At 41.8% G+C, this 14,784-nt stretch overlaps 1 protein-coding gene across 1 annotated transcript in view; it reads right to left on the bottom strand.

The window, feature by feature from the left end:
* Positions 1-14,784, bottom strand: part of LOC118227654 (T-lymphocyte surface antigen Ly-9-like) — a 237,213-nt gene that overhangs the window by 114,545 nt on the left and 107,884 nt on the right. The window contains exons 5-9 of the mRNA XM_035418386.1: positions 10,258-10,530; positions 9,478-9,486; positions 7,948-8,208; positions 5,751-5,753; positions 5,061-5,144 (exon numbers count right to left, since the gene is read on the bottom strand). Of these exons, the coding sequence (XP_035274277.1) occupies positions 5,061-5,144; positions 5,751-5,753; positions 7,948-8,208; positions 9,478-9,486; positions 10,258-10,530 (630 nt within the window). The remainder of the gene's footprint in view (positions 1-5,060; positions 5,145-5,750; positions 5,754-7,947; positions 8,209-9,477; positions 9,487-10,257; positions 10,531-14,784) is intronic.

Raw genomic sequence — 14,784 nt, 5'->3', positions numbered from 1 at the left:
GGCCATATTGCAGCTGCTTGCCGTGGAACTAGAAGGAGCGGTAAATGTGGGGGTGAGCATGAGATTTTTCATTGTAAGGAAAAGGAGATTAAGTGTGGTAGTTGTGGTGGAGGGCATATTGCTGGAAGTCGTGAGTGTGAGCAACACAAGCAGGAAATGAGGGTGCAGCAGTATAGGGAGATAAATAAAGGGGTGTCTTATGCTGAGGCTGTTAAAAAGGCTGCAAAATGGGGTGAGGCAGATGAGGTGAGAAGGAGAGGGAGGGCCCCTCTCAGGTAACCTGTGTAACAGAGGAGTCAGTGGTGGTAAGTAGGTTTAACTTCCTGGCTTTTATTGTTGAAGGGCGTGAGTGTGTGGTGGTAGAAGTATGGAGCTAATCAGGAAGATTCTCAGTGATAAATCTGTATAACCCTTGTCTCCAGTTAAGTATGGAGAAGTTAGATGGAATAATGGGTCAAGTGCAGCCCCCAGTGGTGTGGGCAGGAGATTTTAATGCACACAGTCCTTTATGGGGCAGCAAAAATAAAGATAGGAATGGTGTGTTAACAGAAGATCTTTTGGATAAATACTCGCTTGTGATGTAAACCGAGGTCCTGACTCACTGTGGTCATTAAAGATCCCATGATACTATTTGCAAAGAGTAGGGGGTTCCCTGGTGTCCTGGCTAAAATACCAGATCTGGCTCACACAAAAACTTGCCACCTAATCATCCCCTGATTTAATTGGCTAAAAAAAATGTTCTCTCCCTTCAGTGGAGCTGCTCAGTGGCCAACAACAGAGGATTGTGGTTGTACTGCGCAGCTCCCAGGTGTGAATGTGTATGAGCGTGGGCATTCCTGCAAAAGAGCATCCGTGCTCAGTGAACCTACCCTGGGCAAATAAAGGTTAAATAAAAAATAATAGGGATGGGATTAATTTATTCTTTTCTATGCAAGAGCTGAAGCGTGCAGTAAGGCAAGGGCATAATACCACCCCTGGAAGAGATGGTCTGGGATATGAGTTGTTTAAGCACATGGATGACTTTGCTTTGGGGGAGATGTTACGTTTGATTAATATAGTGTGGGATGAGGGGCTAATTTCGGCTGAGTGGAAGCACGCAGTGGTCATTCCAATTTTGAAACCTGGGAAGGAAGCCGACAGTCCTGGATCATACAGGCCTATTGCCTTTACAGCAGTTATTTGTAAGATAATGGAAAGAATGGCTACTGATCGGCTTGTGCATAGACTAGAGCAGAGAGGGTATTTTTCTCCATTTCAAAGCGGGTTTAGACTAGGTCGAGCAACAATGGACGCAATCCTGATGTTAGAGACATTAAGATAGCTCTAGTGAATAAGGAGGCAGTGATTGGTGTCTTCCTAGATATAGAGAGTGCTTATGATATGTTGTGGAAAGAGGGGTTGGTAATTAAGTTATATGATGCAGGGATTCGGGGTAGGATGTTGAATTGGATAAAAGATTTTTTGAGATCCCGTACTATTCAGGTAAAGGTGGGGGGGAGTCTTTCTGACACTGTAAGTGTAGATAATGGGACCCCGCAGGGTAGTGTTATCAGTCCTGTCCTGTTTAATATAATGGTGAATGATGTTTGATGAAGTGGGAGATGGCTTTGGAAGCTCTCTCTTTGCAGATGACGGAGCAATATGGAAGAGAGGCCGCAATGTTGAATATTTGATGAGGCAGATGCAGGGAGCCTTAGATAAGGAGCAGGCTTGGGCTGATAAGTGGGGTTTTAGGTTGTCAGTATCAAAGACAAAATATATGATCTTTGGCAGAAAGAAGGAAATAGATAGTGAAGGTTATTAGGTGTGTGGCTGGATTAAAAATTGACATATAGAGCACATGTGGAAAAAATGGTAAGTGTGAGAAGGTTGTAAATATTATGAGGTGCTTGACTGGCTGTTCCTGGGGGGGCAGATAGAAATTTAATGCTGATGATTTATAAGGCTATGATGAGAGCAATCTTTGACTATGGGTGCTTGGCATATGGTTCAGCGGCCAAGTCTACGCTGGCTCAGTTGGATGTTGTTCAGGCCAGGGCTCTGAGGTGCACTGGGGCATTCCGGACCCCGGCGCTGCTGGTGGAAACGGGGGAGGCTCCACTGAGGCTGCGGCGTGAGAAATTAGCGCTAAATTATTGGATTAAGCTAAAAGGGTTTGGAACAGCTTTTCCATCAATTTCTCTGTTAACGGAGTGCTGGGAGTTTGAAAAGGGTGGCAGGAGGATTAATAGGGGCAGCTATATATATTCCGTAAGGAAATACTCAGAGGAACTGGGATTTAATGGAATAAAGGGGGGCCCTCTGTATGCTGGCCACCTATCCCTCAATGGATGTGGACAGAGGTTGATGTGGACTTAGCAATAAATGAGTTAATACAGAAAGGTGAAATAGGAAATGTTACAGCGTATGTGGAGGATCACCTTAGGAATAGGTGGGGTAATTATATAAATATTTATACTGATGGCTCAAGAGATCCTGAAAGCAGAAGAGTGGGAGTTGGCTTATACGTACCCCATGTACAAGTCTGTCAGAGTAGAAGGTTGCCTGATGGGATATCAATATTCTCCGCTGAGCTGGTTGCTTTATTGTGGGCATTGTGGTGGGTGGAAGAAGGGGGTTTGGGTAATGCTGTCTTGTGCACTGATTCATTATCTGCCTTGACGGCATTGGGGGGAGGTGAGGGGGGAAGGGCTAAAATAGACATAGTTGGGGAGATTTTAATTGTGGTTTTTAAACTGGAGAGGCAGGGATGTAGTGTGGGGTTTATATGGGTGCCAGCGCATGTTGGGGTTGAGGGCAATGAGGTGGCGGACAGGGTAGCTAAGGCAAGTTCAGGAAGGGATAGTGTAGATGTGCAGGTGCCATTTGGCAGGATGGAGTGCTGCAGCATCATCAGTGAGAGACTGAATTTTCAATGGCAGCAAGAGTGGGATGCAGACAGCAGAGGGAGAAAGCTATAGAACGTCCAACCATCTGTTAAACCTGGTAATAGAGTGAATTTGCCTCGGAAAGATGAAATCAAATTGACAAGGCTAAGGCTGGGGCATTGCGGTTTAGCAAGTGGGATGTGAGATGGCAATTGTGAGAACTGTGGAGTCCTGGAGTCTGTACAACATGTCTTGATGCATTGTCTGATCTATGCTGGGGAAAGGAGGGTTTTATTTATAGAGTTAAGCAAACTGGGAATTAAAATTTTTTCCCTTAGATCATTGCTGGGCGACGTTCAAAAAGAGAGAGCTAGGGAAGTAATACACTTCCTTAAAACTACAGGCCTCGGATTGCATAAGCAGCAATGACATTTCTATACCAGTGGGAGGCAGCAATGCACTAAACAGTGCCTAGTCTGCCGGGAAAAAAAAGAAGAAGAAGAAGAAAGAAGTCCTAATGCAACATGCATAGCAGCCTGTGGGCCACAAGGTATAGGCAAATTTAGTAAGGTACTAAATTTCTTCATTTTTCTTTTTGTTAGGTACAGTTTTAATTTTCTAGTATTTTTGTTCACTGTATATATTTTGCACTTATTTGGGAACTGGCACTGTAAAAAAAATTCACCGGGTTCTTTGACCTCACTGCTGCTTCGCCATGTTGTGCTTGCCTTCGGCTTTCGCCGTTACCCTTACAATAACCTTTACTAACCTGTATCTCTAAAACACCCCTACTAACCTGTCTCTAAAACACCCTTACTAACCTGTCTCCCTAAAACACCCTTATTAAACTGTCTCCCTAAAACACCCTTACTAACCTGTTTCCCTAAATCACCCTTATTAACCTGTCTCCCTAAAACACCCTTACTAACCTGTCTCCCTAAAACATCATCATCCTACCTGTCTCCCTAAAACACCCTTACTAACCTGTCTCCCAAAAACACCTTTACTAACCTGTCTCCCTACAACACCCTTACTAACCTGTCTCCCTAAAACATCATCATCCTACCTGTCTCCCTAAAACACCCTTACTAACCTGTCTCCCAAAAACAACTTTACTAACCTGTCTCCCTACAACACCCTTACTAACCTGTCTCCCTAAAACACCATTACTAACCTGTCTCCCTAAAACACCATCATCCTACCTGTCTCCCTAAAACACCCTTACTAACCTGTCTCCCTAAAACACCATCATCCTACCTGTCTCCCTAAAACACCCTTACTAACCTGTCTCCCTAAAAAACCCTTACAAACCCATCTCCCTAAAACACCCTTACTAACCAGTGTCCTTAAAACACCCTTACTAACCAGTGTCCTTAAAACACCCTTACTAACCTGTCTCCCTAAAACACCATCATCCTACCTGTCTCCCTAAAACACCCTTACTAACCTGTCTCCCTAAAACACCCTTACTAATCTGTCTCCCTAAAACACCCTTAATAACCAGTGTCCTTAAAACACCCTTACTAACCAGTGTCCTTAAAACACCATCATCCTACCTGTCTCTCTAAAACACCCTTACTAACCTGTCTCCCTAAAACACCATCATCCTACCTGTCTCTCTAAAACACCCTTACTAACCTGTCTCCCTAAAACACCCTTACTAACCTGTCTCCCTAAAACACCCTTACTAACCTGTCTCCCTAAAACACCATCATCCTACCTGTCTCCCTAAAACACCCTTACTAACCTGTCTCCCTAAAACACCCTTACTAAACTGTCTCCCTAAAACACCATCATCCTACCTGTCTCCCTAAAACACCCTTACTAACCTGTCTCCCTAAAACACCCTTACTAACCAGTGTCCTTAAAACACCCTTACTAACCTGTCTCCCTAAACCACCCTTACTAACCTGTCTCCCTAAAACACCCTTACTAACCTGTCTCCCTAAAACACCATCACCCTACCTGTCTCCCTAAAACACCCTTACTAATCTGTCTCCCTAAAACACCCTTACTAACCAGTGTCCTTAAAACACCCTTACTAACCTGTCTCCCTAAAACACCCTTACTAACCAGTGTCCTTAAAACACCCTTACTAAACTGTCTCCCTAAAACACCATCATCCTACCTGTCTCCCTAAAACACCCTTATAGCAGATAGCTCATAGCTCATAGCAGAGTGACTTTTACTTACGGCAAATTCGGCGCCGTAGACAATAGGCGACAATGGCGAGAAAGAGAAGAACAACAACAGCAATAAGTATCCACATAATGGGGTCTGAGGAAAGAGAAAAACACATTCAAAGACTGATCAAAGGGCATAACAGCAGCAATAAATCTGTTTTCTGTTTCTGAGTCAGAAAGCAAATCTAGTTAAAACATGAGATTTTAAATTCTGTCTCACAATATGCTGTGTGTAAAAATGAAATGGGGGATTGTATAGTGTGTAGCTGTGTGTAGTAGAGACTCCAGTGTGTAGCTGTGTGTAGCACAGAGACTCCAGTGTGTAGCTGTGTGTAGCACAGATACTCCAGTGTGTAGCTGTGTGTAGCACAGAGACTCCAGTGTGTAGCTGTGTGTAGCACAAAGACTCCAGTGTGTAGCTGTGTGTAGCACAGAGACTCCAGTGTGTAGCTGTGTGTAGCACAGAGACTCCAGTGTGTAGCTGTGTGTAGCACAGAGACTCCAGTGTGTAGCTGTGAGTAGCACAGAGACTTCAGTGTGTAGCTGTGTGTAGCACAGAGACTCCAGTGTGTAGCTGTGTGTAGCACAGAGACTCCAGTGTGTAGCTGTGTGTAGCACAGAGAGTCCAGTGTGTAGCTGTGTGTAGCACAGAGGCTCCAGTGTGTAGATGTGGGCAGACAGGGATTATGGGAATTCTTACTGGCTGTGATTGGTCCACCAGGAGCAGGTCCAAGGACACATGGTAAAATAAACACAAGAAATCCATAATTAGCTGTGCAGAAAATATTTAAATGCTGACAGTCTCCATTGGGGGTCCCAAAACTATGGCCCTTTCTACCATTAACGTAATACAATAAAAATATATCAGATGAAATAATCAGGTTGACACTGGTAGACACATGTTGAGTGTGGATCTGAAAGTGAGCTGGAGAGAGAGAGTTGGTGAGATGTAATACAGAAACAGATGGAACAGTCTGTGTTCCCTGAACTGCCTACTGCATGTGTCCCCGCTTGGCTGTGCTTTCTGGCTAATACATATGGTTATTTGTACTAATACTGGTGCTGATGTACCAATTCATCACCAGTAACTGTTCCTCCAATCCAAAATTACGTTTTAGCTGTACTGTCTCTTTCATGTCTTCTCAATAACCCTCATTAGCCGATAACTCAATTACTTATCTATGCAGTTAATTAACTACAGGCACCAGCACTGGCCAGTCAGTCAGTGAAAATCTCACAAATCACATTCCAGTGAATTTCATCCTGTGTCCAGAGGAGGGGCAAAAATTTGCACGTGTGCCTCTGATGGATATTTGGGAAGCCCTGGTGACAGTAATGTGCTGCATTTCATTACCATGCTGTTTATTTAACACTACTGCACCCACAGACACACCTACGGCCAATGGTACGGTACCTGCAGCACAGACACACCTGCACTCTACAAAATATTTCACTGCTTCCATTCAAAAACATTAGGCAGCAAATTGCATTGAGTTTTTTCAGTCATTTCTGCCACATAACATGGACAGCCAATCACTCCACTCCAGAGACTCCAGTGTGTAGCAGTGTGTAGCACAGAGACTCCAGTGTGTAGCTGTGTGTAGCACAGAGACTCCAGTGTGTAGCTGTGTGTAGCACAGAGACTCCAGTGTGTAGCTGTGTGTAGCACAGAGACTCCAGTGTGTAGCTGTGTGTGGCACAGAGAGTCCAGTGTGTAGCTGTGTGTAGCACAGAGACTCCAGTGTGTAGTTGTGGGCAGACAGGGATTATGGGAATTCTTACAGGCTGTGATTGGTCCACCAGGAGCAGGTCCAAGGACACATGGTAAAATAAACACAAGAAATCCATAATTAGCTGTGCAGAAAATATTTAAATGGTGACAGTCTCCATTGGGGGTCCCAAAACTATGGCCCTTTCTACCATTAACGTAATACAATAAAAATATATCAGATGAAATAATCAGGTTGACACTGGTAGACACATGTTGAGTGTGGATCTGAAAGAGAGCTGGAGAGAGAGCTGGTAAGATGTAATATAGAGACAGAAATACATATATATATATAGAAATACTACTGCACCCACAGACACACCTACAGCCTATGGTACGGTACCTGCAGCACAGACACACCTGCACTCTACAAAATATTTCACTGCTTCTATTCAAAAACATTAGGCAGCAAATTGCATTGAGTTTTTACAGTCATTTCTGCCACATAACATGGACAGCCAATCACAATGCAGTAATATGGCCACATAGCAGCGTACACATTGTTGATTGATGGTAGACACATAACACTTCTACAGAATCAGCAGAGTAAGAAAGAGGCCAAGATGAGCCAGTCTCAGAGCAAAAGCCACTGTAAACTGAGAATAGAAAGGTCACATGACTATTAAAACAGCCTCTTCCTCAGTAATGGTGTGTTGGGTCCATATCAAATGGTGAGTTCAGCGCAAGTTTCTGAGGGAGAGGAGTAATGAAAGAAAAACACCCGTACCGACGGATCTGTCCTGATACTGAATATAACTGAAACATTATTTAACCACAGAGGTGAAGAATCTCTCACAGGAGAGACCTGGTCCTTTATTTCAGTACAGAGCATGGAGGCCGCCTCATCATGGAGGTTTCTAGGGTACAGAAGTGCAATGCTGCCATGTAGTTATTGTTTTATCTTGTTATTAGGAGAAAACATCAGTAATTATGAGAACTTATTCTTCTGAAATAAACTCATTTCATTATTCAGGAGCACAAATAAAAAATAATAAAATTGCTCCTTCCCAAAATACACAAAAATAAACAAGACACTTTCCTATTTTAGAGATCTCTCTCATCATTAAGAACTAGAGTACACAGGTAAGGAAAGATGTGAGCAGGTGTGAATGCGGTGCAGTAAGCTCACCTGTGCAGTGGGCCCCCACAGTGAGAGGGTCTGATGTCTCTCTGCTGACTGAGTTCTTTGCCTCACAGGTGTATGTACCGCTCTCCACAGGCACAGGCAGATGCAGATGTAGAGCACTTGCCACACGTGAGGAGACAAGGGACTTCTTCTCACCCTCTCTGTACCAGGACAGGGTCACTCCTGTCCCTCTTTCTGCAGTGCACTCTATAGTGCAGGGGTATTCATTATGAGTGAGGCTGACATGGGGCTTTGATACAGGAACTGTGCCGGGAAAACAGAGTGAGACAGTGAATACAGTACTCAAAAACCTTATCCATGCAGAACAATTATGAGTCGAATATGAATCTGAATGATACGCTCTTGGCAACAAGCATAGGGCCAGAGCATAATGGAACAATTTGATATTGTGATAAAGTTAATCAAATCTAAAAGTGAACTGAACAGGTGAAATAGATACTTAGATAAACATCATTTAACTTTTTGTCCAATGTGATTCAGCAGCCTGAATTACTGTGATAATGACATCACTCCTCCAACTGAGGAAAATAAATTACATCATCAGTAAGCCACCTCATTATGACATCATTCCTCCAAAAGAAGAGCAGTGTGTCTGTAGCAGCTAGTTTCAGCACAGCAGAACTGAAAATAATACGTAACTGCAAGCGGCGATTGGGTGGTTCAAGCCCTGCTGTTTTTAAATTAGATTTCTATTTAAATTAAATGGAAGTGAATGAAGTCCATTGGCATGTATTTTATCACTCATGACCTACATAATTTCCTGTTGTATTTAATGGCAAAGTTATAAAAACGTATGAGAGTGTTGAATAACCCAATAGTAAGCTGGTGGGGAAAACTCAGCTCACAGATCACAGATTTGTATATGGCTCAGATCCAGAGGAAAAGCACAAAGAATTGTGGATGATGTCTCAGTTTGTGCAGCTCCCCTCGGGTATGCTTTATAGGATGCCACAAGCCAGTAGGAATCTTTATAAGAGGTCTTTAGCACCGAATGCAGTAAGCACTCCTAGACTTGTACATATGTAATACAATGTACTGTACAGTTGCCTTTTGTGAGTCCTTCTCCACATGTGTGGATATTACAGGTTCTCTATTCTAAACCAAAACATACCTTAGCAAAAAAACAATTTCGTATATTATGCAAATTATTATTATTTTAAAAAAACCCTTCCGGCTTGAACCATAAAATATTTAACAGAAAATCCAATATGACAAATAAAATGTGACCTATACTGCCCAAATACACCATGTGATTCATCTGGACCGATCATATGCAAGTGGAGAATACTTTAATGGAAAAGTTATTTGTATGTAGAGAGAAAGAAAATTTCTCTCTGATGAATTCTGTATATAAAGGGGACCTACAACGGGTCCCTCTGGTAAGAAGCGGAAATGAAACATTTCGCAAATAGTCTAAATCAATCACGTGTTATTATTCATCTTAAAACCATAAACACGGTATTAATCCTATCCGCAGGGGTAAGAACATTCATGTGTTGCTCTGCCACTTACCGTTGTCCTCTAGGCACAGCGGTTAAAAGTATTTCCAGGCACATATGCAAAGGGAGAGATGATAATATATTAGAAGAGTTATGAACACAAATTAAAGACAGCATATAATCACATTACAGTAGAGAAATCATGTCTGTTTCATTTTACAAAGTGAAACTAGTGAAACAAATATACATACATTTAGCCTTATAATTATACAGTATCCTTTTCAGATAGCTGTAATATACATTTGCTTCAGAATGTTGTTCCTAAAGTGTGAAACTCTCCTTCCCGATAACAGAGTTAAAGATCTGCCTCTGATCAGTGGCCTTGGTGACAGTAATATATTGCAGCTGCTGTTGCTGCTGTACTCAGTACATCAAAGTCACATGACCTTAGACCCCTGTTACCTGTTACAGGTGTGTATCATAGTTATGTTCAGGTATAATGGGCTATAATGGTGCAACAGAGAACAAAAATTATTGCTGAGATCATATAAGATATAGAACTACTCTTACTAGTACCGCTGTTGCTACTACTACTACAAATAATAATAATAATAATAATAATAATAATAATGTTATTGTTATAAATGACCACATGTAAATGTAAATGTGGCATTTTTGGACTCTGCAGCATAAGTAGCCCCATCTTCACAGGATGATACACAATTTGCTATTCAATAGAGGTAAAATTCCCCTTTAATTCAAGCTAATCTAGGACACACACACACACATAAACGCACACACACACACACTACTGCATTAGTAATACTATAGACACGGACACAGTGGTACTTACTGTACACATTCAGCTGGAAGATGGTTATTATGTTCTGGTCTGTATTCTGTACTTTATACTCTCCAGAGTCCTCCATCTTCAGCCCAGAGAGGGAGAAGAGTCCAGTGCTGCTGTCCCAGTGCAACCTGCCGCTGAACTTCTCAATAGGGAGCGCCGTAAAGCTACCTTCAGTCACATCTCCAATGGTGCCACTGCTGTGCATCAAACTCCCTTTCTTTTTCACTGCAGCTGGGAACTTCACACTTTCTCCCAGAATGCCGAACACACTCACTGCTGGAGACACAGAGACAAGCCACCATCAGCGATGAGCACAAGGTAATGCATGCAGTAAAGCATACTGTGTTCAGTTTGGGTCAGATTGACCCGTTTAATACTTTTGTAAACAAGGAATTTTACTTTTGAGAGATCTATTCATTCATTACCTGTGACTAAACCAGTGTAAATTTGGTTCTTGGTTTGGAATTGACTTAAAGATCATACATATTGAGTACTTTAGTATGAACTTCATTTCTGTATTAAATGTATCACATTAAAACCCAGTACAGACCTGGGTATATCTGAGCAAGGCTAACAGATTCACAGGTGCTAATAAGTAAACATAACACGGGGGCTGAGCACCCCATTAAGAGCCTCTGCATGTTCCCCTTCCTCCATATCAGGGACAATAAAATATCAATGGTGATGTCACAGTGGGAGGAAAGGGAGGGCTCCACCAATCAGAGAACATTGTAACATTTTATACGGCACACACATACACACACGTGTGCACACTAAGGCTGTCAAAAGTGCCATGAAATTGAGTTCGAATATTAGCTTTTGTAATTAGTTAGAGTTCAAATATATTTGAATATCATTTGCCTATAATTCACAAAAATAAGCCGCTTATTGTCGGGTGCAATATGCACGTGATGTTCCCTCTAAACTGGCCTACGCGTTATTGTCCACGAGCGGGCAGTAGAATAGAGGACATCGGTGAACTTTCATACTAGGTTACTACATCTGGGGCCTCATTTATAAAACGTATTTTAGATCAACTGTGTGGCGCGTGCGTAGAAAATCACGTCAAAGTAGTGATTTATAAAATTTCAACATCACTCGATTTGACTGTGGAAACGGTCGTGGCTCTACGTCAGGTCTTCACTTGACGTATGCACGCAAGTTCATTTTATAAATGAGGCCCCTGCAGTTTCTATAGCCTAATGCGCAAATAAATAAAGCATTTTCACGTGGATGTAATTTGCCACACATCGGCATTTATTAATCATCAGGAAATTATTGTTTAGAGGAAATCCCTGTTTATTTCTTAACACAAAAACTATTCAAACGGCTAATGCCTGTAGCCTAAAACAACATAAATTACTTACTCTGTTTAGTTTGTTTGACTTCTTTCATCATCCAATTTTATCAAAATCTTCAGAAAAGAAAGGAAACATAGCCTGCCATGGGAACATTATTTAGCCTAAATTGTTAGCTGACCAGATCTGTTGAACGAAGTGAAAAAAGAGACTGGCTCGCGAGGCTAGCTGACGAGTAACGTTAGGTGTCAATAGAGCTGAAAGTATCACCGGAGGTTATTGGCAAGGAAAACCAGACGATCCACTTGCTCTGGGTCCAGGGCAGAACGTTTTTTGTTGACAGAGGAAGTAACGTTAGCACAGGAAATGAACTTTGCGTGCATGAACATGATTCGCCGCATGAAATTAAAGCCTGCATGTTAATTACAATACGCAGGATCCAAAACTAATATTGGAATGCTCAAATTTAGGTTCGAACTTTAAAAAAAGAAAGATTTTCGAATAGTTTTCGAACTTCAAATATTTTTTGACAGCCCTAGTGCACACACACATGCACTCACAGACACACACACACTCAGACACACATGCACACACAGACACACACATGCACACACAGACACTCGCACACACACACATACATACACACGCAAGCACACACACATTCGCTCACATACACACACAAACACACACACACTCAGACACACACACACACGTGCGAGCACACACACATTTGCTCACATACACACACAAACACACACACACACACTCAGACATACATGCACACACACATGCGAGCACATGCTCAGACACATACTCAGACACACATGCATGCACGCACACACACATTCACTCACATACACACAAACACACACACACACACAGATGCACACACACACACGCATGCACACACACACACACACACACACACACACTTGCACGCACGCACACACACACACACGTGCCACTCTACAAAATATTTCACTGCTTCTATTCAAAAACATTAGGCAGCAAATTGCATAGAGTTTTTACAGTCATTTCTGCCACATAACATGGACAGCCAATCACTCTGCAGGAATAGGCCTGCTCAGAGACAAACAACATGGACAGCCAATCACAATGCAGGAATATGGCCACATAGCAGCGTACACATTGTTGATTGATTGTAGACACATAACACTTCTACAGAATCAGCAGAGTAAGAAAGAGACCAAGATGAGCCAGTCTCAGAGCAAAAGCCACTGTAAACTGAGAATAGAAAGGTCACATGACTATTAACAGCCTCTTCCTCAGTAATGGTGTGTTGGGTCCATATCGAATGGTGAGTTCAGCACAAGTTTCTGAGGGAGAGGAGTAAAGAAAGAAAAACACCCGTACCGACGCATCTGTCCTGATACTGAATATAACTGAAACATTATTTAACCACAGAGGTGAAGAATCTCTCACAGGAGAGACCTGGTCCTTTATTTCAGTACAGAGCATGGAGGCCGCCTCATCATGGAGGTTTCTAGGGTACAGAAGTGCAATGCTGCCATGTAGTTATTGTTTTATCTTGTTATTGGGAGAAAACATCAGTAATTATGAGAACTTATTCTTCTGAAATAAACTCATTTCATTATTCAGGAGCACAAATAAAAAATAATAAAATTACTCCTTCCCAAAATACACAAAAATAAACAAGACACTTTCCTGTTTTAGAGACTCTCTCTCATCATTAAGAACTAGAGTACACAGGTAAGGAAAGATGTGAGCAGGTGTGAATGAGGTGCAGTAAGCTCACCTGTGCAGTGGGCCTCCACAGTGAGAGGGTCTGATGTCTCTCTGCTGACTGAGTTCCTCGCCTCACAGGTGTATGTACCACTCTCCACAGATAAAGGCAGATACAGATGTGGAGCACTTTGAACAGGGGAGCTGCCGTAGCTCTCCTTCTCACCCTCTCTGTACCAGGACAGGGTCGCTCTTGTCCCTCTGTCCACAGTGCACAGTATAGTGCAGCGGTATTCATTACGAGTGACATTGACATGGGGTTTTGATACAGGAACTGTGCAGAGAGAAGAGTGAGATGAGAGTGAGATAGAGAATACAGTATTCAAACACCTTATTTATGCACAATAATTATGAGTTAAATGTGTGTCTGAATGATAAGCTCTTGGCAATAAGCATAGGGCCACAGCATAAAAAATTGAGCAAGGTTTCCATTTGGCATTGTGATAAAGTTAATCAAATATAAAAGTGAACTGAACAGATAAAATACACAGATAAACATAATTTAAATTTTGCCCAATGTGATCGGCAGCCTGCATTACTAAGATAATGACACCATTCCTCCAACTGAGGAAAATAAATGACATCATCAGTAAGCCACCTCATTATGACATCACTCCTCCAAAAGAAGAGCACTGTGTCTGTAGCAGCTAGTTTCAGCACAGCAGAACTGAAAATAATACATAACTGCAAGCGGCGATTGGGTGGTACAAGCTGTTTTAAATTAGATTTATATTTAAATTAAATGGAAGTGAATGAAGTCCGTTGGCATGTATTTTATCACTCATGACCTACATAATTTCCTGTTGTATTTAATGGCCAAGTTATAAAAACGCATGAGAGTGGTGAATGACCCAATAGTAAGCTGGTGGGGAAAACTCAGCTCACAGATCACAGATTTGTATATGGCTCAGATCCAGAGGAAAAGCACAAAGAATTGTGGATGCCACAAGCCAGTAAGAATCTTTATAAGAGGTCTTTAGCACCGAATGCAGTAAGCACTCTGAACTCCTAGACTTGTACATATGTAATACAATGTACTGTACAGTTGCCTTTTGTGAGTCCTTCTCCACATGTGTGGATAATACAGTTTCTCTAATCTAAACCAAAACATACCTTAGCAAAAAAACAATTTCGTATATTATGCAAATTATTATTATTTTTTAAAAACCCTTCCGGCTTGAACCATAAAATATTTAACAGAAAATCCAATATGACAAATAAAATGTGACCTGTACTGCCCAGATACACCATGTGATTCATCTGGACCGATCATATGCAAGTGGAGAATACTTTAATGGAAAAGTTATTTGTATGTAGAGAGAAAGAAAATTTCTCTCTGATGAATTCTGTATATAAAGGGGATCTACAACGGATCCCTCTGGTAAGAAGCAGAAATGAAACATTTTGCAAATAGTCTAAATCAATCACGTGTTATTATTCATCTTAAAACCATAAACACGATATTAAT

This window comes from Anguilla anguilla, chromosome 5, assembly GCF_013347855.1.
Source record: "Anguilla anguilla isolate fAngAng1 chromosome 5, fAngAng1.pri, whole genome shotgun sequence".
NCBI lineage: Eukaryota > Metazoa > Chordata > Actinopteri > Anguilliformes > Anguillidae > Anguilla > Anguilla anguilla.
The sequence above is the reverse complement of the archived record's forward strand: the minus strand, read 5'-3'. Positions and strand labels throughout refer to the sequence as shown.